Below are 24,166 nucleotides of genomic sequence, written 5' to 3' on the forward strand. Positions count from 1 at the left end.
CAATGTAATGTTTCCATTCAAATTTTGAATGATAATGCTCCAGTACCTTCACATCCTCTGCTTTCTGAGAGTAACTTTAGATCTGCAGTACCCCAAGCTAACCGTGGTGTGCAGTTGTTTCATACTTATAATAATGAAATGACTGCAAGCTGCCCGTTTTTGTTGAGCAGTTTGACGTGGCTGAGCCGTCCCCTTTCAGATCTCTGCAGCTCTAATGCGTCAAAAACATTTTGACGGCAACGCAAATGAGGAAGCAGGGGAGGCCGAGACGAGCCGATGTGTGAGCCGTACCACAGATATACCTATGAAAACACTTCTTGATTACCTTTGATTTCTGTGCACCTTTAAATACCTGAAGAGCCTCCAGCACCCTAGGCATTTATTGCCTCAGTTAGAAGAAACTGCCTTCTGACATTCAGCAGTTTTTATTTGCATTGAGACCCCTGGGACCAGCCAGAGTGGTCAATTACAATCCGGTTACCAAACCTCTGCAAAAGTCTGCGATTTCAAGCTGATCTTTCAGCCGCTAAACTTTATATTGTAACTGCCTTACATTGCCTTTCCTAGTGCTTTGTTGCCTGTGTTCCACATAGCTGGAATTGACACACTCTCTCAGTGATGTTGATGGATTGGAGATTATTAGTGTAACTCCACTACAGATTGAATGCATTACTAATTGCACATGATGGTTTATATAAGCGTGCATATTCAATTTGTTTTCCATCTCGTAACGAGTGACGCATGCCGTCAAAATCAAATTACATTGTTAGAAATATGATTTATACATTTTTAATAGAAATTGCACCCCGCCATGCAGATTTAAACAAGATTGTGTCTCAGTCTGAGCCTCGGATCCGCATACGGCCTGTGCCAGACCGGGTGTTTCAGTCCGGCTGACGGACCTGGCGTAACTCTGCATCCTAATTCTGCGTGTGCATTCTCCTCACAGCTGATCCAGTCGCCCGCGATGGCCCCCCTTGGTCTGATCCTGCTGAAGACGACGTCGGAAGAGCTGGCCTGCCCGCGGGAGGACCTGAGTGTGGCGCGCAAGGAGGAGCTGCGCAAACTGCTGCTGGAGCAGGTGCCCACCGTGCTGAGCCTGCTCACCGGTGAGTCCGCGCCGGTGCCTGATGAGCACCACGCGATCGGCATGCCCGGGCATACACGGAGCCCACTCTTCCACCAGCGGTCAGCCCCGAGATGTTTCAACCGCCTTGTTTTGTATGCTTTCTGCTCAATTGCAAAATTGACAAAAAGGAACCTGCAGGCATAACTAAATCATTCAGTCTGTTTAAAGTTTAAAATGTAATACATTATTTACTTAAGATATGGGACAGTTGGGGTCTATCTTAACCAAATAATTGGGAAAACTGATAAAGGGTGCCAGCGTGTTGTCTCATTCCGGAAACGTATTTAATCTTTTTAAACACATACCGGCTTAACTAAAATCTGTTGTTTCACCTGGTTTGATAAAGGGTTCTCCAGTTTTCCCAGCGAAGCGCTTTAAAAAGGCCGTGTTGGAATCTGTCTTCGCATTTTTCAAGGGACAAACTTCAGCTGCTTTTCTTTTTGAAACTAAGAGGCGGAAAGCGTATATATTCTTCCGGTGCTTTGTGCCCGAGGGTTTGGTGATGGAAATGACTCCCAGTAACGCTGTCCCTGTGAACAATGGGGTGGGTATGCAGGCTCCGATGAATACACGCTGCTGATGCAGCACATTCAGCTCTGTGAGCTTGCACCAGAGGGAGTGCACTACAGAGCTCCTTTTTTCATCCGCATAATAGATTGTATGTTTTTTCATGACCCGGCAGGTATTCTGGAAACAATCTGGGATAAACACAGTGTTACTGCTGCCACCCCACCTCCCTCACCCACGTCAGGCGAAAGCGGTAAGGTTCACAAGCTGGAAATCTCTGCCCATCAACTATTTCTGTGGCCCCTTCAGGCGGCATTTTTCCAAAAAATCCAGATTTATAGCTGTGTGTTTCTTTGTGCATACGGGATATTTTGTCTGTCTTTGCACCCTGGCACGCACACTCAAACAAGATTGGGTAAGCCGAGCACGTGCCTAAGCACGCAAGACGGATTTAAAAATCAGGACAACTCTGAAGGGCGAAAACACTATTGCTTTGTATAACCGATCGCCATGATATGAGGGTTTCAACTCGTGCAGATCCGTTTTAAAAAAACAAGGGTTTCGAGGCTGCATTGCACATTCCTTGTTTGCTTCCTGTTTTGTTTTTAAACGTCTGCTGGTACGAGCTGACCATTCACCAGCGCTGGTTCTGCTTCCTCTTGCGAAAACCTGTCTGCAGGGGACCTGCTGAGCAGTCTGCTGCAGGGCCCGTACTACTCCAAGCTGCTGTCCCAGCCCATCCCCGCGCTGGATGAGGAGAGCCATCAGCTCTGCACCCTGGCCCTGGAGTGCCTGGCTCACCTCTTCAGCTGGATCCCGCTCTCCACCAGCATCACGCCTTCCCTCCTGGCCGCCATCTTCCACTTCGCCCGCTTCGGCTGCGACTCGCGAGGGAGCGGCAAGGGCAAGCTGGGCCACTCCACCCCCGTCCCCACCTCGGGCTCCGGCCCCCTGAACGGCAGCACGCAGGTCCCGGCGGGGGGGGCGGACGGGGCCCGGCTGGGCGTGCTGGCCATGACGTGCGTCAACGAGCTCATGTCCAAGAACTGCGTGCCCCTGGACTTCGAGGAGTACCTCCTGCGCATGTTCCAGCAGACCTTCTTCCTGCTGCAGAAGCTGACGCGGGAGAACAACGCCCACTCCATCAAGAGCCGGCTGGAGGAGCTCGATGAGAGGTGAGGGACCCCGCAGGCACCCCACCCCCCCCGCAGCCGGAGAGAGAGCAGGTCCTGTCTGGACTCTCTCGCGGGGGGGGGGGATGACTTCTCAAACCCCTGTCGCCGTGCCGGGGGCTGAAATGTCTTTAACCGTCCAACCTGGGGCATTTCGTACCGTAGGCTGTGTGTTGTTTTGAGGAGGTACGTTTTTATCCCTAGGGCCCTGGCGGCTTGTGTTCAGACTGGCTGATATGGTTGTGCTGCCAGCGTTTTCGTGCTCCCAGAACACACGAGGGCCTTGCAGCTCGTGTTGCCTGGCTCTGAGGAATTCTCGGCCCTTTGGCGGTTGAGCGGCTGGCTTTTTTATGACTAGCCCCCCTCTCCCTGGCCCGCCCCTTGCAGGCTGGCGCCTGCCTGGCAGTAGGAGAGTCGGGAGGGTGTGGGAGGTGAGTGGCAGCGTGCAAGTGTCAGGTCTGTGTCCTTTCCCTCCTGTCCCACCTCCCCCCTCCACCCCCAACCCTGCTGTTGTACCATAGGTGCTGTCTGCCAGGGAGGCACAGTCACCCGAGGTGCAGGTGAGGCATTTTAAATTCAGCCGTCGGAAGAGGCGTCGCGAGGTAAGGGGATCGCTGTGTTCCCTTCTCCAGGTCACTCTCCTGCTTCCCCGGCAGTGGGGTCTGTAGGATGGGGGGTGGGATCCGTGGGGGATGGGGGGCAGTATCTCTTTCTAATAGCTCCACATTAACCAAATAACAACTTGGTTATTTCAAGTCAATAGAGCGAATGAGCTCAGCTCACCGGCTAATCTGCCTTATTAATGGAGATCCGCCAGCCCTGTACCTGTTTTTGGTTCGCTGTGAGATGGCGGCAGTCCTTTTATGTGACTTTGGAGCCTGGAGTAGGACTGCAGGGGAATAGATTTCTGGTAATTAACCTTCTCAGCACCTTATCTCCTGAGCAGGACCAGTGTATGTGTTGCTGGTTCAATCCCTAAACCTAAACCTAAACCATTTGTCCATTTACCTAGGAGTCACATGTTTGACGCACAAAATTACAATTCTTCTTTTCACATAACCCTGATGGTCCTGTGGTTACTTTAGAGCCGTTTCCCCATACCTTCTGGATATAATGAGCCAGCGCTAAACCTAGAATGTAAAATATATGTTTAATAAATATTAAAAAAGAAAACTGTAACTGAGACCTTTAGGACAAGTCTGGTGGTTCCTTTTGGGACAGCATAGGAAATGACAAGCATGCACAACAGTGGTACCTTGGACTGAATCTGGCCTTTGCTGCCTGTCAGGTTGGACAGTCCAGACGTGTTACTTCCCATTTGTGCAGAAAAGAAATCCGCAGTCCTTGAAAACCCCTTCCGTTTTTCTCTTCTTTTGTAAATTTATCTCCTCTCCTTCCTTATTTGTGCACTACGTTTGGTCCATGTGGCAGACCAAACTCTTCTACTTTTAGTGTTCAGGATTGCTTGAGACTCCCATGCTTTAAGAAACCCATGGTCTGTCAGAGTGGGATGAGCTAGCTATTTGTAAGTAAGAGCATGGTGATCAGCAAGATCATCCGTAACAGGTCTTTGTAATTGGTTTATTGATTGCGGGAGACCTTGATATCGATGGTTTAGCTGCAGAGATGTAGCTCTGAGCAGTTGTGAAAGATCAGACAGGCAAAGAAGTTGTCCTCGGCCTACTGTAGCCATTTTTGAGAGCACATCAACACACTTGCAGCGATACGAACCATGTGGAGACAAAAGTCCGAAACTTTTGTTCTGAAACAACCTTGAAACGTAATGATTCGGCAGAAAAATATACTGCATTTCCGTCTGATGTATAATTGTATCAGCATTATTGCACATTAAAAATACCCACCATACTCTAGTTCTTGGTGGTGAGGCTGGGGTGGATGTTCACTTCTTAAAGGCGCCATTGACCTTGCATGGTTCGGTCTCTTTTTCTCTGGTGTTTTCTGCCTGGATTTTTTCATCCATCTCTTTCTTTGCAAATAACGTTTCTGAAAAAGCCTCCCTCCAGGAAGAATGAGGGGGGCGCGTTTTGCTTTTGTGAGACATTCCCGGTCGCGTGAGCAAGGCTGTGGAGCTTTGCCGGTCCTTTCCCTCCCTGCATCCCTGAACGGCTACCGCACGAAGGAAAGATTTTTCTATGCTAGTCTTGCTTCAGCAAAAGCGCTAGAGAATACTCAAACCGCATGTACACACGTGCAGGCCATTGGACGTGACTCTTTAAGTAAATGGCAGAATGGGTGTCTTGAGGTTGCTCTGTGTGCAGGAGCCCATAGAGACGTGAGTTTTCATCTTTTGTCTCCACTTGGCTGAAAGTGGCTCTTGACTAGCATGTCTTTTCTGCTGTATTTCAGGTGTGTTTGGAGTGAAGGGTTGCCGGTCCCTTAGGTAATTGTTGAAGGGGTTTTATTTGTATTTAAAACTACTTTTAGTTTTATTCCTTTATATTCTGTAACTGGCTGCTTTTTTTTTTTGGTTGGTTTTGTTTTGTTTTTTTGATGAACGGAATTCTGAATGAGTGTGTCATTTCTAATTGTATACTTCAGAATTCTTCATTCAATACATTTGTTTTCCTTTTCTTGCACACGTGGTCTAACCTGTCCTGTTTTTTTTTCTTTATCTGCTCCTTTTTGACATGCAGCTACATTGAGAAGTTCACGGACTTCCTGCGCCTGTTTGTCAGTGTTCACCTGAGACGGATTGAGTCCAATGCTCAGTTCCCTGTTGTGGAGTTTCTAGAGCTTCTCTTCAAGTACACTTTCCACCAGGTACTTCGTTTTTTAAATAATAAGGGTCACAAATCTGGACTACTGGGCCCATCTGGCCTGTCTGTTGTATACGTTTTATTTATTCACAAGAACTATCTGGGTTTTTTCCACAATGAGCTTTAAAGAGCACAGTGTTACATGTATGGCGGCACAGTGATTCACAGCATCATCACGGAGTCACAGAGTGAAGACTGAGAATTAGACCACTGTCTTGTTTACATGGAAATATCCAGATTAATTAGCGGTTCCAAGTCTCCAAGCTTGGAAGTTGATCATGTGGGCTTGCACAAATTAAGTAACAGATGGAGCTTAGCAACATGTTATCCAACGGCCTCTGACCTCAGATTTTTAATGTGTCTTTTAACCTGAAGTCTTGTGTTTGCAGCCCACACATGAAGGCTACTTCTCCTGCCTTGATATCTGGACCATCTTCTTGGACTATCTGACCACAAAGATCAAGAGCCGGTTAGCTGATCGCGATAGTGTTTTGAACAGGTAGGCCCGTTTTTGGAATTCCTACTTAAACTAGTGTTGTTTTCTTTGTTTATCAATTTAGCTGATTAAGCAGCCATTCTTTTTTCTGTCCATAGCAGCACATATCCTGCCAGGCGTCAGTAGAGTTGCATCAAAACAAGTTGCATTTCCCTAGCAGCTACATTTGTGTGCACATAAGTGATTCAAAGGATTTTTAGGTTGTTTTGAATGTTCACCATTTAAATATCACATAATCACACCCCTTAAGCTTCCCCCATCAGATACATGGCTTAGTTCTTTTTAGAAACCACAGTAGTACGAACTAGGCAGAGGAAACAGGTTTAAGTCCTCTGTATTTTATTCATTTTGTTTTAAATGGACTGTCGGGTCTTCTAAGGCTGTGATACCTTAGCTTACATGAACTTGTTCCCCCCCACTACACCGACTTGTTTTTGCCCTAGCAAATAGGTGAGCAAATAGTAAGCTTTGTCAAAAGACTTTTTAAATGAGAAAGCCACAGTGCGGTTTCGTTCATCACGACGGCACGCATCACTTCCTGCTTTCTCAATCTCAAAGGGCTCCGCCACATCCTTTTTAAGCTCCCCTGAGCCTCATTGCCTGGCTGTGCTGGAGGAGTGCCTCTGTTAGCACACACAGATGGCCTGCACGCACCAATGACTGCCCGTCTGTGAAAAGCCAACTTGTGATGTCATTTCCAGGGCTACAGTCATCTGACGGGGGCACTTGTGGAAAACTAGACAGTGCTGATCTTGAGTTGGCTGTGCAGTAGTGTTCGTTTGTGACCTATATTGCACTACGACTCGTCTGCATTTAATTGCTGTTGTGAGAGTGAGCTGCTCCAGTACAGTTGTTTGTTCACCATAATAATGGTAGATCTCAAGCACTAGCAAGATGTGGAGAGAACAAACCCTGTTAGCCACAGATTTTCATCATGATAGTCCTGCCTTGTTTGCACTCTACCAGTTTGCTATCTGCTGTTCTTTTGATATACCGGATTATTGAGACAGACCGCAAAAAATATTTATATAGAATGCTTCAGAAGGAATCAATCTGAAAAACATGTTGGAGTTTTGACAAGCAATAAGTAATGTGAAGATATAGTTAAATCATTGCATGAGGTGCAGGTTTGTGCAGCTCTGTGGAGAGGGCAGCATATGGGTCAGATATTCACGTGTGCACCTGGGAACTTCAGTGTCTTTTTTTATTATTTTTTATTTTACATTTTACATGTAAACCACCATTATTCAGCCTTACTTTTACAGTACACTTTCGACTATACATCACAAGCAAAAATTGTCTATTCCTGTTTGTTCCCCTAGTATTTTACGGTTGTATAACTTTTAAACAAAGCTATATACATTCAGAATGAGGAAGATGTATACATTTATGAATATGAAAAAGGAAGAGACTATATAAATGTACCTCATTAAAATTATTTTGTTTCTCAACAAATTCCGACCTTAAAGGTTTAATGTACTGAACCCATCTAGACCAATATTTGACAATTTGTTTAATTTGTAATTTTAGTGAAAATGTTATTTTATCCATTATATATATTTATTTTATTAATTCAATCCAGTCATTCATTGTTGCTACATCTGGGAGAAGCCACTTTCTTGCTATAGCTTTCTTCCCTGCTGATTATAAGGATTCCAAACAAATATTTGTCAGTTCCACTCCAATCAAAATTAGGCTGCTTAGGCTAGTGTCCTGTTCCTGAGTCTGGAGTTCCCCAGGATTGTGGTGGAAAGACCTGGTCATTCGGAGACAGTATATTGTGAAGCTCCACATAGCAGCGCTATGTAGCGTTCGGTCTACCAATAGTAAAATTAATTAGAAATCAAGCCGTAAACCAGTTCTCTTGAAATTTTTAAACAAGGATGCAATTGAGATGGCATAGGGGTGTGGAAAAAAAACAACTCGCTTATACTTCCCGAAAGGAATAGAAGGTAACAGCTTCTGTTCTGTTCCGCTCAGGTACAAGGACGCCCTGGTGCTGCTGTTGCAGGAAGTGCTGAACCGAATCCAGTTCCGCTATAACCAGGCCCAGCTGGAAGAGCTGGATGACGAGACTCTGGATGATGATGTAAGGCACCGGTCCATTTCTCCTACCTATCTCAGCTGGGTGAGCTGTGTAGAGGATTGTTTGAGGGATAATAATATACTAAAGCAGCAAAACTGTGCATTCACACCAAGTTGGAATTGCTCGTTCACACATTTTAACTACCCAGAGCACCATATAACTGTATGTCTAACTGTAACATATACGGCGCACTGACATTTTATCTTCAAAATGTTAAGTCATAGATGTGGTAATAAGAATTGGTATGTTTGTGAATCTGACCGATTGGGATATCTCTAGCAATAATGTGCATCTCTGATTGGGTGAATTGTGTCAGTGATTTCTGTGGTCTTGACCCTCATCTCTGTATATGGTCTGCTCAGCAACAGACAGAGTGGCAGCGCTACCTGAGGCAGAGTCTGGAGGTGGTGGCAAAAGTGATGGAGCTCCTGCCCTCCCATGCCTTCTCCACGCTGGTAAGTCTGGGCTCTTTCCTGGGAATGATGGATGACCAAATTTAGTGTTTTGAGGCTTTTTTCATGGTCTAACCATCTGAATGATGTGATTCATGTACCTTGGAAGTTATTCCTCTCAAGTTCAGAAATGCCAACTGTCATACTCCATACTATCTTCATTTTACCAGTTGTGATCCCATATTGAAAGTCTTGTTGAGAATGTCAAGCAACTAGGCTGAAGTTCTCGTTAAAACTTTTGTTTAAAGAAGCTCTAGTTTGCATCCCAAACGGGCTTAGTTTGCATTAGTTCACATGTCCCCGTGTGTGCGTGTGAGGTTGAGCATTGTGGTTTAGCAGCGTGTTAGGGGCCCAACCTGGGAGAAGCTCTAATGCTGTGCCTCTTCTCTCAGTTCCCAGTGTTGCAGGAAAATCTGGACGTTTACCTGGGCCTGCAGCAGTTCATCGTCACTACTGGGACAAGTGAGTACAGGCCATGTGTGATGTTCCTCGGATCTGCTGCCATTTTTACTTTTTTTTTCCGCTAATTTATGTTGATTAAGAAACAAATTACCTGAAGCAAAGAGCCCCTTGAAAGGAGATAAAATGCTGAGTTTCAGATACCGTAAACCATACAATTTTTCTTGCAAGGCGCACATGTGGCTTCTGCTTAATGTAAATTTCTGCCCATGCATCTTTGACCTAAACATCCTAAACATGCAAGGAAAGAGTGCAGGGGCCAGAGGGTTTCGTTGGCCGAGGGGCAGTTTCTGAACGCGCATCAGGAACTGGCTGCCCTGTGTCTCCCCCTGCAGCTCGGAGGCTGAATATCACAGCGGAGAATGACTGCCGGCGGCTCCACTGTGCTCTGAGGGACCTCAGCTCCCTGCTGCAGGCTGTGGGGCGGCTGGCCGAGTACTTCATCGGGGATGTCTTTGCTGCCCGCTTCAACGACGCGCTCACTGTGGTGGAGAGGTAAGTGCCAGGAAACTCGAGAGCACTCGGCCTGCAGCAGCAGGCCGTCTGCAGAAACCCACCGTGCTGTACTGATGAAGCGCTGTTTAGGAGGCACAGTAGAATAAGGCACAAATTCTACATTGAGATTCGACTTCCTTTAGTTTTGATTTTCTTCGGCTTTGGAGGCTAAAATACTGCATCCATGTATGCATTTTTTAATTCCGATACTTGTGGTTTATTGTATATCTAACGTGGAAGCTGAAATAGGAATTAGTTGAGGATGCTTATCCATTTGGCTTGTACAAAGAATTTATCTGGTACTTCAAACACAAACTCCATCAGGTGTTTTTAATAATTTAGTGTGCTTATTACTGTACAATCTCTTAAGGAAGTATTTTTTAAAGAATTTAGTGTGACTTTGGCACAGAAGTTGCTGAAGTGGTTTCTGTGTATCGCTGAAACGTTGCATAATACATTTTGCATTTCCTTTTTTCATTTCATGCAAACAAATGGTTTTGAAAGGTTATGCAAATGGGGAAAAGTTCATTTCGGTCGATTCGTCTGGAATCTGCCTTTCCGCGGAATTCATCTCGACTTAATCCCCGAAGAAATTGGATTTATAATGAGTCTCTCAGGGAGGCAAATTACCAAGTCCTAGAATACTGCTATTTGTCAGTCTCCCCATGCAGCAGTCAGGACTGTTACTCGAGAGGTTCGATCTCTAAAGCAAAGAACCCGACCTGAAATGCACAGCAGCTTTCCTGCTGGTCGGGCTCGACGGAGCCAGGGGTTTGAGCTCTCTGCCTCCTCTCCTCCCTGCGCAGGCTGGCGGACGTGACCTGTTACGGCTCCCAAATCAACCTCTACGACCTGGAGACGGCAGTCCCGTCGGTGCTGAAGCCGGACCTCATCGACGTGTGAGTATCCGGGAGCGGGGAGTCCCAGGGGGCCCGACGTCTTGAAATACCTTCAGTGTTGAGCCACAGCTTTACAGTTGAGCTTGGCTCCGATGAGCCTCGAGCCCCCGGTATCTATAGTGGTTCACTGCAGGCTGCCCTCAACTTGCGTCTTTCAAAGTTCTGTAGTTCGGGTTTCTGCAGAGGTAGGTGTTGATGCCCAGGGATCCCAAGTTGTCCTTTGCATCAGAATGGTTCTATAGCCCTGCCATAGCAAGAATCTGAGGAACGAGTGGGGAAATCCTAAAGGTGTGTGAGGAATGTTGGTTATTTCATGGGGGTAGACATATTTATAACCTAAGTTTCAGGGTAGCGTGAATTGGTTTTATCACACGAGATTGGTCACTGCCTTAAAAAGAGGAAGAAACATCTATTTCATTTTTAATTGACAGACGCCGATAAGAAGCTGTTACTTTTTCTTGCATCTATTACTCATGTTCTCTCATTTTTCCTAGTTGCCAGGGTCAGATATTTTTTTAGGAGTTATAACAAGCAGTGAGAATGTGCTTTGGCGAGGCTGGACAAGCTTGTCTGACACTGCCCTGTCTGACGCGCGTCTCCCCTTGTGTGTCCCAGGCACGCGCAATCCCTGGCGGCCCTGCAGGCCTACTCTCACTGGCTGGCTCAGTTCTACAGCGAGGTGCAGCGGCAGAACCAGGCCCGCTTCGTCACGCTCATCACCTCCGCCATGGACGCCACGGCTCCCCTTATCAGCGCCAAGGTGCGGCCCCTCAGCGCTGAGCAGCAGGATGGCTCCGGTGGCCATTTTCAGCGAAAGTCGCTCTCCTCCAGAGTTGGCCTTTCCTAGCGTGCTCGTTCCCGAGCTCTCAAATTGTTGCAAGATTGAGCCTGAGCAATGGTCAGAGTGGGTCCATTTTCTAAAATGGTGGCACCGCCGCAAAGCATGCAGATATTTACAGTGCTCCTCTTCCCAACAAGAAAAATGGGGGGGGGGGGGGGAAGCTTTACCTAAAAAATCAGTTGTTAAATCTGGAACGAAAAGAAATCGCCACAAACACAGTTAAAACTGTATACGTACTATGACACTCCAGAACATTCCACTATCTCCAACACATCCAACTATCCACCAACCAACCAACCCCTTCTGGCCTGAGGAGCAGCTTATATTGTGTTTAAGCCCCTCTCCCCCTGGAATGAACCATTATCTTTTTACATAAAAAAATAGTTCACAATTCTGCAGTTCGTTCAGATTATTCACAAAGGAAAGAGAAGACCAGATATATCCAAAACAACATTTTACCACTTCTTTTTTTTTTTTTTACCGTTTTCAAATATTAAACAGAAATGGAATTTCCCCCTTTCCACATGCACGTGGTTCTTCCCTTAACACTATAAATATACCTCTAGAACGGGGGTTAGGTTTGGCCCTTCGAAGCCACCATAGGCTGGCACAACCCGGACGTCTCGAACAACAAACAGTATCATTGAGTGAGAGTGCTCTCCATTCACACAGTCGCAACACTCAATCAAATGGACAGTTACCACGTATGTTTCTGTATGTATCTGTGCCTCCAATTAAAAAAAAACACTAATAACAGCAGTCATTGGCCAAACCCCGAGTGTGCACCCTCAGGAAATCGCTAGCAACTGGTTGGCAGAAAGTGTGTCATTTGTATTTTACAGTGCTACCTGTGCCTCCTCTGTCACACACATCCATCATCATTGCAGGCCTGGCCCGATTCTGTGAATGTCCAGGCTAAATTGAGTGGTCGCCAGATATCCTTGCCCTCGTACCCGGTTCCTTTCGGGGGGTCCCCGTTCGCCTCCCACTGTGGGGACCCTCTCGTTGCAGCAGGTCGAAATCTTCCCATGTGCTCACATAGCTGTCCCTGCGCCGCCCATTCCCCTAGGTACCGGAGAAGCTGCTGCTGTCGGCCTGCCACTTGATGGTGTCGATAGCCACCACGGTGCGGCCTGTGTTCCTGGTGACCGTGCCGGCCGTGCAGAAGGTCTTCAATCTGGTCACGGACAGCTCTGCGCGAGGGCTCCCCCCGGAGGTGAGGGCCTGGAACTCTCTGAACCCCGTTAGCCACTTCAGCGCTCTGGCAAACATCAAGAGCTGATTGAAGTGGAGAGACCTTGTCAACTTGAAAGGCACTTAAATCACCAAACGTGTCTCCTGTTTTCGGTTAAGCAGTCATTTGGTACTTATTGAGTTATGCACTCAAATTCATATTAATGAAATTAGTAACTATCTTTACAAAACCCTTTCTCTGTAAGGGAGAATTTAGTTAAGTATGAACTATTTTCACTCCTAAATTCCTTGAGATACGATTCATCTGGTGCTTGTACCAATGTGACTTTGGAACCTTTCTAACCTGATTTGCATGTAACTCGATGAATTAATGTTCACGTTTACACGGTGCATACTGTGGTATGTCATTTTACGATGCTTATGTGTAGCTCAGAAAAATGGTCACCATCGTTAACAAACAGTGCAGGAATGTGAGCAAAGGCTATAATATGTGTATAATATTCCCCTTATTGACTGTGGAGGCCCTGCTGATCACGTGGATTTGATGCTGAGTAGATGAAATAATCAGGGTAACCATATGTGAAGAGAAGGAAAAATCCAGCAGCCCGAGAGTCGGTAGTTTAAAGTTACTAAACATCGCTTCATTTCATTTACTCTCGACCATGGGCAGACATCTTCACCCTGTCCCCTACGTGGGAGACTAGACTGTTCAGCCTGCAGGTTGAGCTTTGTGGTACAGATGTGACTGCCTTGAGCCCAGGTTAAGTCTCTAGCCTTTCTTCGATGGGGGAATCTCCTGTACTGTGGTGCCTGATTAAGAACCGCTCTTGGTGTAACACTGACTCATGTAACACGCTGGACACCCTGCGATCTGCCAGTAAAATCTTCGAGAGACGGAACTGCTCCTCCAGTCAGCACCACCTCTCCTGTCAAGCGCTGGGGAACTGTTGGACAGATATGGGGTTTTGTAACAGTAGGTGTGGCTGTTCCTGATGTGTGCTTATGTGTTCTCAGGCTCAGGTGTTGGTGTGCAGAGCCCTCTCCAACATGCTGCTGTTGCCCTGGCCCAACCTCCCCGAGAGCGAGCAGCAGTGGCACACGCGGTCTACCAACCATGCCAACCTCCTGGCCGCCCTCACCCGCCACTACCGCCAGCTGAGGGGCACCGCCAACCTGCAGCAGAGGCGTCTGGGCCTGGAGGACTGTGAGTGCATTTTCTGTCTCTTGCCTCAAGACACAGTTTGTTCAAATAACAGCGCAAGCCAACACCTGGGGAAAAGTAAACCCTTTTCTGAATGCAGTGAAAGTATTGTGATTCCTGGGTGTATCCCAGTGCTTTGACTTTGGTCCCATCTGTCTTTGCAGGTGGCCCCACAGGGCAGATATAGGTTGCTTGACCCTAGTCTTCCATTGTCCAATACCTCAATAGGGCAGGGCACATCTGAGTCAGTCCATCTTGCCAACCACACCTGTGTGTGAAAAACATGTTCAGAACTTAATTTCAACAGTGTTTATGAATTTTACTATTTAAAATGCTTTTCTGTTAATGGATTTCGTATACCGTTTGTCTTTGTAGCCTGCGACGTGTGCTTTTAATGTTAATCTAGAGAGAGTGAGCGATAGACATGGGTACAGCACATCAGAGCTGAGTTAGGTCACAGCTAGAGTAATTCCACAGTGGAAGTGATTCTGAAATTTGAACGGAAATATCCTGAGGCATTATACACGCAATGAATGTCGAAACCGGTAGCTTTTATTATTGTGTTTTAATGTTTAGTACAGAAGTAAAAAAAAAAAAGACTTAAAGGAAATGTTTCAAGACGACAGTCCAGTTCAAGATTCAGGCCAAGAGCTTTATTCCAGAAAACCAGATTATCCCACACACCATTGCATTTCTTAAAGAAAACAAATCCCTGTTTGCTTACCCAGAGCTGCCTCACGGCAGGTGAAATGCTGGAAAGACACATAGTTACATTTCAAAGAAATTCTCTGCTTAAAGGGACTCTCATAATGGATCCCAAATAAATAATTCATGGTCTCTGTATTTTTAGCAGTCATGCACCACTCGCTTCTTCCTGACAAACCTCTTACAGAGTGCGGTTTCCATAGCACCTCTGTAAAAGTCCTCTATGAGGTCTAACACCTTCTCCAGCCTACACACTAGCACTACTAAGGAATCAAGACAATACAATGGCACCACTCTCGTGCAGGATCTCGGTTGAGTTATTGTTGTGAGAAGCACAGCAGCCACTTGTGAGCTCACCCCTCTCGCGCATTTAAAGACAAAAGACAGTGGGGGCAGATTGGCGTGAAAGCGACAGATGTTTTACCTCGTGCTTAAATTTTTTATTACATGGGCGGGGGTTCCAAGTGGCTCACCCAGTAGTGAAGCACCCACGTCGCAGGTTCGAGCCTGGTCACTAGCCGACTGTGACTGGGATTCCCTGTCCAGTGGCACACAGTTGCCAGGGCAGTGCTGCGATTAGTCAGCCTTGATCTGTGCCCGGCAGCCTTGAGGTGACACTGTGGGATACAGTATCGGCAGATATTGCAGTGAGCTTATGGTTACATCTTACCCATGGGCTAGAGTACAAATGGGTGAAGCACCTCGTTCAGAGTTAGTGTCTGACCTGCGTCCGAAGTGGGAGCCTTCTGGCTCAAGCATTAAGCAGGTGATGTATTATTGTGCTTGTGGGGAGCTCTGCTTCACAAGGGTCTTCCCCTGTCCATTGCAGTGAAAGCGGTCCTGCAACAAACACTGCGAGTCCTGAGGGACGTAGTGGACAGCATCTCGGGGGAGTCCACCAAGTCCCGGCAGGTCTGCTACCAGTCGCTTCAGGAGTCCGTGCAGGTTTCCCTCGCGCTCTTCCCCGTCTTCATCCACCAGCCAGGTACGGCGCCAGTGTCCTGGGGAGTCACCTGTCGGACGTTTCTGCACAGGTTCCAGTGACATTAAAGACTGTTGATGGAATGTATGATGAAGTGGTTGCATGCTGAAAACTAAAAAAAACATCACTATGAAATTCGCTAATTACTTAGTCCCTGAGCATTTCCTTCAATAGAGCGTTTGAATGTAAGATGCTTGAAAAGGAGAGACATCTTGACCCTCTTTGTGTGCTGCTGGTTTTTTATTGATGAAAAAGACCTTTTATGCTGCTTCTTGAGGGAGACCAGTGAATTACTCTAAGCCCGGTTTCATCATAATTGTATCCTGTCTGAAACCCTTTTTTTTTTTCTCATCTTAAATGAGAAGGCACTCCAGCTCTCACCACAGACATCAGCCACTGGGATTTAATCTTGCTTCTGAAGCAATAGCTGCAGAAATAATGTTTGCACTGTAGCTTCAATCATCTTTCAAAGAGCAAGTTTTCTTAGCAGCAATGGTGTTTTGCTTTCCAGATGTCACAGACGAGATGCTGAGTTTCTTCCTCACTCTGTTCCAAGGCTTGAGGGTACAAATGGGAGTTCCCTTCACGGAACAAATCATCCAGACCTTCTTAAACATGTTTACCAGGTACTGCTCCTCCAGACGTTCGAGTGCTGCACGTTATCCCTTCCATCTGCCCGTCTCAGAGCCAGGTTTCATTCATTTCATTGCTCTGCGATGCACCACCTCAGGAAGAGTCAGCAGATCTTGTTGGGTGGTTGTGGTGTCTTTACAGTTGGTGCAATACGCTGTCTTTTCCTGTAGTCCCAGTTTCCATCTCTGAGCTAGTGAGGTGAAGGGCTCTGGTGAATTGATTCTGCTTACACACAGTCCTGCTGTGTAGAAGTTTGGTCATTTGTACTTCTGATTGGCCTGAAAGGGACGAATAAGCATCAGTTGAATACTGTCTAGCTGGAAAAGGAAGTGGATTTTTTTCCCCAGGCTCAAGGGACTGTTTATGATCCCGCCATTTGTCGCGTTTGCTGGACTCCTAGCAGAGATTAATCGGATCTGGGAGAAACTTTAGAGCTGCACATGCAGTGTGGTATCAGCTTGTGTCGCGACAGGTCTGTTCACTGTGGTGAGCGGCTCAGTAAGATCGCTCCTCTCTGTGTGGGTGTGCAGTGTTCCAAGCCTTCATTTCTGTTACTCGTTGTTTGTGAACCTGTGCGTGTGGAAGTGTGCTGAAAACTGTCTACTTAATGTGTTCCAGTGTATTTGTACATGATGAGACAGTACAAATGGATGGGATAACTTCCCTTGATGGTATTTTATACAATGTCTTGTGGCTGTATTGGCGTGATTGTTAGCTTTTTTCATGCATCTTGGTGTTTGCGTCAGAACAAAAGAAAAATAAGCGGAAAAGTTTCAAATTTCGGATACTTACATCAGAAAAACGGTGACGGTGAAGAAACTGAAATTCCCTGGCATTTGAAACATTTATTTGAAGTATGGAAAATAAAACCAGATTTCGGTGAATTGGTGGTGGTTCACTTTGCTGGTTTCGCTTCCTTTGGTACTTGTTAGCGCAGCAGTGTGTGGAAGGGAGGGGGGCGTGCTGATCTCTGTGCTGTGGTGGCCGGGCCGCGCCGTGTCTTGACCGTGTCTGTGCCGTCCAGGGAGCAGCTGGCGGAGAGTATCCTCCAGGAGGGCAGTGCAGGCTGCAGGGTGGTGGAGAAGTTCCTGAAAATCCTGCAGGTGGTGGTGCAGGAGCCCGGCCAGGCCTTCAAGCCCTTCCTGCCCAGCATCATCTCACTCTGTATGGAGCAGGTCTACCCCATCGTGGCCGAGGTGAGTGCGAGGGGCGGGAGGGGGGCCTCAAGTCTTTCAAGCGCTGTCTGGGTTTCTACTCATTTAGTTCTCATTCGCATTTCATGATTGAAACCCGTGGGAACCAAATCCAGTTCTACAGACATTTGGGATGTCATTAATAGTATAGAAATGATTTTGAAGCCTTGAGAGAATCGTTTAATTCTAATAACTTAAACTGAACTTTTTTATGGGCGAAAGTGAAGAGGCAGTGACCCTCTGTACAGCATTCGAAACCTCTGGCTTGGCGTCTGAAGACGACATGCAGAGGATGACGTGCTGACAAACTGCGAACACAAAAACGTATTTTTCCGCTTGCTCAGAAATGTCCCTTTCTTGCCTTTTCTTACTCAACCACTACAATTTCCTTTCGATTCAGTGGTACGTCACTTCACAAAAAAAGATATTGATGTTCCGATTAGCAGATTTTTTCAGAGCTGGGGAATATTTTGCACTAAGACCTTTATATGCTAAACTAGAGTTGCCAAGGGCATTGTAGAGCACTGGAACTTGGGACACTGTGCTGGTAGGTGGTGCACAAGTTATAGGGGTATTGCTGTATTGAGCAGAGCTAATGGAACATCATGCCTTCTTGGTCAGGAGGGTCTTGCCAGACTTGACCTAGTTTGTGTGTGTTAACAGCGTTCCTCTCCAGACGTGAAGGCAGAGCTGTTCGAGCTTCTCTACCAGGTGTTGCACCACAACTGGAGGTACTTCTTCAAGTCGTCTGTGCTGGCCAGTGTTCAGAGGGGTGCGTCTGAGGAGCCCATGGAGAACGAGGCCCAGTTCATCGCTGTCATGCAGGTGAGGAGTTGAGGGGGCCAGTTGCATCAGTTTCCCTTTAGGTCGGCCCTTAACTGTTTCTTAACACGTTAAAATGCTATGTATGACTTAGTTGAGATAAAGCAGGTTCCATATATGCTGAGCTTTAAGAAATTCACAAAGTTATCTGGAAAAAGACCATCTTTTTGTATCCATTGTACTTGCATTTTATTGGACAGACATGACGCAAGTAAATACATTATGCTGTTCAGCTTTTGTCATCAACAAGGGCTGGATTGTGAAAGGTTAGTAGCATTTGTGGCCACTGTTCGAAGCAGTACAGGCTGTATCTGTGCCATGCATGCTTTGCACCAGTCTACAGATGCTTTCCTTAAGTCCATGGGATTCTGCCCACTCCTCTCGCAGAGCCAGCACAAGCATGCGCGTGATCGATGGAGCTCTAGTCTGGCTAACGGCATCCGTGGCAATGGTTGTTATATCCTTATTTTCCAAGAAATCTTTGAATATGAGCATCTTGAGGGAATGCGTAATCCTCCAAGAATGTCGTCATGTCGGGATGAGCCTGCAGCAAGTTCGGCCTCACCATGCAGTCAGGTTCCCATCAGTCATGCAGAGGTATCATGAGACATAGTCTCTTAGATCATGGCCTTGCATGGATGAACTGTATTTGACAGTAACTCTTCCTAAATTTAAGCTGCTGTTTGCAGACACTCCGGACAGTGAGCAACTAGTGTGCTGTCTAGCTTAGTCCAGCCTCCAACATGTAGCAGTAAGGCATTGCTCTCTTGATAATTGAGGCATCGTGGTGGCTTTCTGCTTTTCTTGCTTGAGTTTCAACAGGTTAAATCACCTCGTCACTTGTACCCAGTAAACTCTTTCACTAATGTGGTTGTTCAGTGCTTAAGCAACAAAGTGGGTGGAATGTATCATCATCATCGGTGATGATTACCATTAATCAAAATAACTGTGAACATATAATCAGTATCCCAAATCCTTGTACTTCTTCTAAAAGCCAACAATGATAAGTTGTAATGTTTAATTGATGCTCAGTACATAACACATAAGCACTGATCCCTGAAGGTGTTTTCTATTTAACAATTATATTTCAGAGTTCATGGCACCAGTCTATAGTCTGTGGAACCTCTCGAGTCTTTCCTTCCCTCATCCCTTGAGATGCCTTTGGAATATAATCCTTCATCTCACTGTTACTCATCCTCTGCAGTAGTAGTTTTTTTTAGTAAAAACAAGAGGAGAGTACGGTATATTGGAGAAAATGCCCTGCTGTTCATACTTGGTATTACGCTTCTAAGAATGAAGTATTTCTGTGAATGTTTAGATATGTTAATGATTTTAGAGGTGAAATGCTGCCCTCCAGTGTTACTTTTGAAGTGTAATAATTTTTTTACAGTGGATTAGGAATACAATTGAAGGCACAGTGCCCGAGAAGATTTGGCACCTTTAGATATTATATAATTATATTTATATATAATTAAAGATATTATTTATATCTTTATCATATTAATGTAGAAATCATACTGTAATCTCATATCAATAGCAGTGCAATTACTCTCTGCAGAGTTGCAAAAGTTACCAGTACAACTTGTGGTGACCTTCATCCCATATCCTAGCCTAGCAGGCCACCATGAGGTCCTCTTTAGCTGCATAAACGGTTTCATCTCCTCCCTTCACCTGCCCTGTCCTGTGATTGAATAGAACGGTGCTGTTTTCTCACCCTGACTGATGAATGTGCTCCCTAGGCTTTCGGCCAGTCATTCCTGCAGCCTGACATTCACATCTTCAAGCAGAACCTCTTGTACCTGGAAGCCCTCAACAGCAAGCACAAGCTATATCACAAGGTGAGTGGGGAGCAGGGGGCCCAGTTCACACTGGCTGCATCCTGCAGGACTGCTCTGGGTTTCTTTCCATCATAGCGGAGCACAGATACAGTGCAGTATAGATATGCCGATTAACTGCAGGAAGCCAGTTCATGCTGTTGACTCTTCAAATTCAGTTGACACCAGCAACAACAGCCTAGTCTAGTTTAAAGGAGGTCTCCAGTGCTAATAGTTTGGGAATTCGCTAGTGACTGTCCAGGTCCGTCTGTACAAAGATAATTTTATGCTTGATTTTGTGCATGCTAAAAGCATTTAATCCCAGTATTATATGTACAAGATCCCTCAAATGGTTTTAATTTTTTATTCTAATTTGTAATTACTAAATTTTGGGGAATTTGCAAAAATCAGCCTCAGCCAAGATATTCTGGGGGAGATCTCGGTCTTGTTTTTGGACTCGACAGTCCCCGTTTATGGGCTGTCAGTGCCAAGAAACAGGCACCGCGATTGAAAGATGCGTGACTCGGGTCTGTCTGTCCTGCAGAAGCTGTTCCGCACCTCCATGCTGTTCCACTTCATCAACGTGCTGCTCCAGGTGCTGCTGCACAAGAGCCACGACCTGCTGCAGGACGAGATCGCGCTGGCCGTCTACAACATGGCCTCCGTCGACTTCGACGGCTTCTACTCCGCCTTCCTCCCCGAGTTCCTCCACAGCTGCCAGGGCGTGGACGCCAACCAGCGCGCCGTGCTGGGCCGCAATTTCAAGATGGAGCGGGTAGGTGGAGCGGGCGCTCCGGGAGGGCACGGGGAATTGCAGCGTAGGCACAGTTCTTAATATGAACAGAAGCTCCGACACGTCCGCGTCATTCAGGCTCATCGATGAATCTGCCTGAACCGTTAATAAACGGTTCTATTATCTTGGGTTTTGATTTTTTTCAAACAGTGCGCATTCCCATTGGTTCTTTTTTTAGAACTGTTGAGTTGTGTACTTGTCAGCAGGAAGGTGGTGGATTTTTTTTTTAGAAAAAGAACGTGGTTATTACTTTCCTGCTGTTTCCCCCCCCCCCTCAAAATAACTCAAATCCTTCTTTCGTGGCTTAACCTGATCCACATTGGGGAAAATTCCATCTTGGAAGTGTCCTAGCCTTCGCAAGAGGAGCCCCCGAACAGTGCTTTCCAAGTTAGACGCAAACAGCTTTGTTTCCTCTGGCCCCGCTGACCCGCGTCCGTGTCTCCCTCCGCAGGACCTGCCCTCCTTCACGCAGAGCGTGCACAGACTGGTGAACGACCTGCGCTATTACAGGCTGTGCAACGGGAGCCTGCCTCCGGGGACAGTGAAGCTATAGCAACCCGCCCCTGCCCTGCCCTGGCCCGGGCCACCGCCGGGACACTGTCCGGCCGCCAACCTCCCCAGCTGCTCCCACGCTGCCCCTCTCCTGGCCTGCACGGACGGGCGGCCTGCGTTTCGGCGCCCGGGGAATGGCTACTTCACATTGTGGGGTGGGGGTGCACCAGAGAGGGGACAGGGGGGCCAGGCTGGGTCTCTAGCACCTTGATGTCTACAACTTTCTGTGGATTTATCCCGTTTCAGCTTTAGGGCTTTTGGGGGTGGGTGGGGGGAGATGGGGGCGTGATTAATTATTGACCTTCATGAACGTCGATGCCAACAATCAGAGAGGCCAACAGGAAGCCAGTGGAGTCAGGCCTGTGTCATTCCACTGCTTCGTAGGGAGGGCAGTCCGTTTCAGCACTTTTCTGACTTCTTAGAGGTTGTTTTAAATTTCTTTTTTTTTTTAACGTTGCCTTCAGTTTCTTCATCTCCAAAGGAGACTTGCAGAAGACTCGGTCGAATCTGCGCTTTGTTTTAAGTTCTGATCATTCCATTCTCATTCTGAAGAACTGTGCTTAATTGTGCTCGGTATACAAACTCATTTTTGTAAAATAAATCCAAATAGGTTGTCTTTTTATTTTGTCATTTTTTTTTATTTTGCATTTCAGTCGTCGTTAATATTTTTATTATGATTGTCAATTTGGACTGTGGCTGTTTTAAATAGAATGTGTTCCCCTTTTAACCCGCTACGGTTTGTACAGTTCACTTTATTAAAAGTTGAGGACGTTTTGTTTAAATGTGGAAAATGCGAACTGGATTATTGGCGTTTCTTACTTGGGGAAAACCTGATGGTACTTGGAAAATATTGAAGAAAGGGTGTTCTTCAAAATCCTTGCGAGAGCGTTGAGTCCTGGTCAAGTGTGTTGTCTGTGTCCCTGCCTGAACCAAAGGATTAATGGTAAACCTTTCTTAGGGTTTATACTGGGAGCTAAGCTAAGAATGGCTGAATACTGGTTTCCAGCAGATACATTTGAAAAGGCAGCATAAAATGCACACAGATTATCACTGGGGCCAGTGTGTAACTTAAATTAGGTTTCCAAACAAAATGTTTTTAAAAATGATGGGTATGAATTGTATTTATATTTTTTCCTATGTGATTTATTGCAATGTTGAGAAAAATTCAGTTTGAAAGTTGAAACAGTATTCAATAATTTACAGTATTGATTGCTTGTTTAGATGTGGTGGACTGATGGACATCTACCTGTTCTGCCCAGATCCCATGGAGTCAACAGTCTCCCAGATAGCCTTGACCATTTCTGTGAAAAAGTGACTCCTTCAGTGCTGCTGAACACACTAGATCTTCATTCACCTTGCCTTGTTTCATGTCATATTCTGACAGTGATTTAGTATCATTGCCAGTGTTGCTGCTGTTTTGGGGGTATTTTGTAAGCCAGGTCATCAATAGTTTGCTATAATTTGTGACTTGGTTCAGAGACAATGTTAATTAATTTTCTTGTCCTAGCTTGATATGGTGTTTTTTATTAGACCAACTAGTAAGATAGATAGGACCTACTGTGTTAATGCTATAAACCGAATGTGTGGTGTTCAATTGTTTGTTTAAAAGCTTATTACATTCAGGAGGGCCTTCTTGAACTCACTGGTATAAATGGTCTCTAAATGCAGATATGGATAATTTGGGTACCTTTTGGTGATTGCTCCCAGATGTTTAAATATCCTTAGAACTGCTGGCTGCGGGGCAAAATATACAAACTATAAGCAAATTATCAGGGCAGTGGAGTTCATGAGGGAATTACAGTATGGGAAAATGAGTACATTTCCAGTTACATCAGGCTGTAGCATATTTAGATGTGCAACAGTAAAATACAGCACATGAGCAAATCCTCATGATTGAGGGGCATGTGAGTCTTGTATACTTAACAGCACGAGCTGCCAGGGTCATGATCTCCCTGCTTCCAGTTATAAAATATTGTACAGCACAAGTCAAAAACTTTGTAAGTAGCTGTAAGTAGAACAAAATAAGATGGCCCGTTTAAGGTATCCCATTAAAGGATGTACAGTATTTTGAAAGGGGCTGATCCCAAGTGACTCTACCAATCTGTGGGGAGTTGCCAAGTAGGTGGCGCTGTGCTGGTCATGCACTTTTGAAGGCTGATCTGGGGATAGAGCCGTCTCAACAAGACGGCAATGCTTGTGTCTTCCTGTACACCTGTAGGCTAGTGGCCATACCAGGGAGGGGACACATTGTTCAGGCACTGTGGATCTCGCAGTACGCTTGAAAACTCAATGGCTTGATAGCCAGGTGAGCCACAGGACCCTTCCTCCTCCTCCTCCTCCTCCTCCTCCTCCTCTCGTCTAGTGGGGGAACAGAGACGCGCAGGAACAACCCCACACTGAGCGAGTAATAAATTGGCGATTCTTAGCTGGTGAAACACAAGCATTCAAATCACAGGATCGTGCAGCAGGAAGACGTGCACGAGGACTTGTAAAGCTGTGTCACCAGGGAGCAGCTGTTTCAGGTGATCAGTCGACTGGGTGTGCAGTCGAAAACGTGTTGTAGACGTTATGACTGCTGCCCTACACGGCTGGGTTTCGGAAGTGGCATTGAGCACAGTTACTCCTCTGCGGCCTGTCGGACAGATGCTGTACATTGATAATGACGCACGCACGCACGCACCCCCCTGATTGTTATCTCTGGCCTTGTTTTGTGTCAGAACTCTTGCTCTTTTTATTTGCCTTCTGCTTTAATATTTCATCGGAGATCTTACCCAGTGCCAGAAAAACGATCTGGCACTGGGTAGTTGCTCGATGGAATCGTGCAGAGCAGACCTTGCTCACATGGAAGCCCTGGAGAATAGACAGCTGTAAGATCAATAGGTAAATATTTTTCAGGACATCAGCCTTTAGCTAGAACGTTTATTTGATTATTGTTACAGGGTTCCACTTTGTCACTGGCTGCCT

At 46.2% G+C, this 24,166-nt stretch overlaps 1 protein-coding gene across 1 annotated transcript in view; it reads left to right on the forward strand.

Moving 5' to 3' along the window:
* The window catches only part of xpo6 (exportin 6), a 34,928-nt gene extending 12,944 nt beyond the window's left edge, over window positions 1-21,984 (forward strand). The window contains exons 5-24 of the mRNA XM_088612286.1: window positions 950-1,109; window positions 1,812-1,889; window positions 2,316-2,811; window positions 5,463-5,589; window positions 5,975-6,084; window positions 8,062-8,170; window positions 8,530-8,622; window positions 9,012-9,081; window positions 9,414-9,573; window positions 10,380-10,472; window positions 11,088-11,232; window positions 12,383-12,529; window positions 13,522-13,711; window positions 15,243-15,398; window positions 15,907-16,021; window positions 17,053-17,224; window positions 17,885-18,046; window positions 19,783-19,881; window positions 20,402-20,632; window positions 21,102-21,984. Of these exons, the coding sequence (XP_088468412.1) occupies window positions 950-1,109; window positions 1,812-1,889; window positions 2,316-2,811; window positions 5,463-5,589; window positions 5,975-6,084; window positions 8,062-8,170; window positions 8,530-8,622; window positions 9,012-9,081; window positions 9,414-9,573; window positions 10,380-10,472; window positions 11,088-11,232; window positions 12,383-12,529; window positions 13,522-13,711; window positions 15,243-15,398; window positions 15,907-16,021; window positions 17,053-17,224; window positions 17,885-18,046; window positions 19,783-19,881; window positions 20,402-20,632; window positions 21,102-21,203 (3,015 nt within the window). The 3' untranslated portion in view covers window positions 21,204-21,984. The remainder of the gene's footprint in view (window positions 1-949; window positions 1,110-1,811; window positions 1,890-2,315; window positions 2,812-5,462; window positions 5,590-5,974; window positions 6,085-8,061; window positions 8,171-8,529; window positions 8,623-9,011; window positions 9,082-9,413; window positions 9,574-10,379; window positions 10,473-11,087; window positions 11,233-12,382; window positions 12,530-13,521; window positions 13,712-15,242; window positions 15,399-15,906; window positions 16,022-17,052; window positions 17,225-17,884; window positions 18,047-19,782; window positions 19,882-20,401; window positions 20,633-21,101) is intronic.
* Window positions 21,985-24,166: the final 2,182 nt, after the last annotated feature.

Source organism: Lepisosteus platostomus, chromosome 19 (genome assembly GCF_059453375.1).
Source record: "Lepisosteus platostomus isolate fLepPlt1 chromosome 19, fLepPlt1.hap1, whole genome shotgun sequence".
Lineage (NCBI taxonomy): Eukaryota > Metazoa > Chordata > Actinopteri > Semionotiformes > Lepisosteidae > Lepisosteus > Lepisosteus platostomus.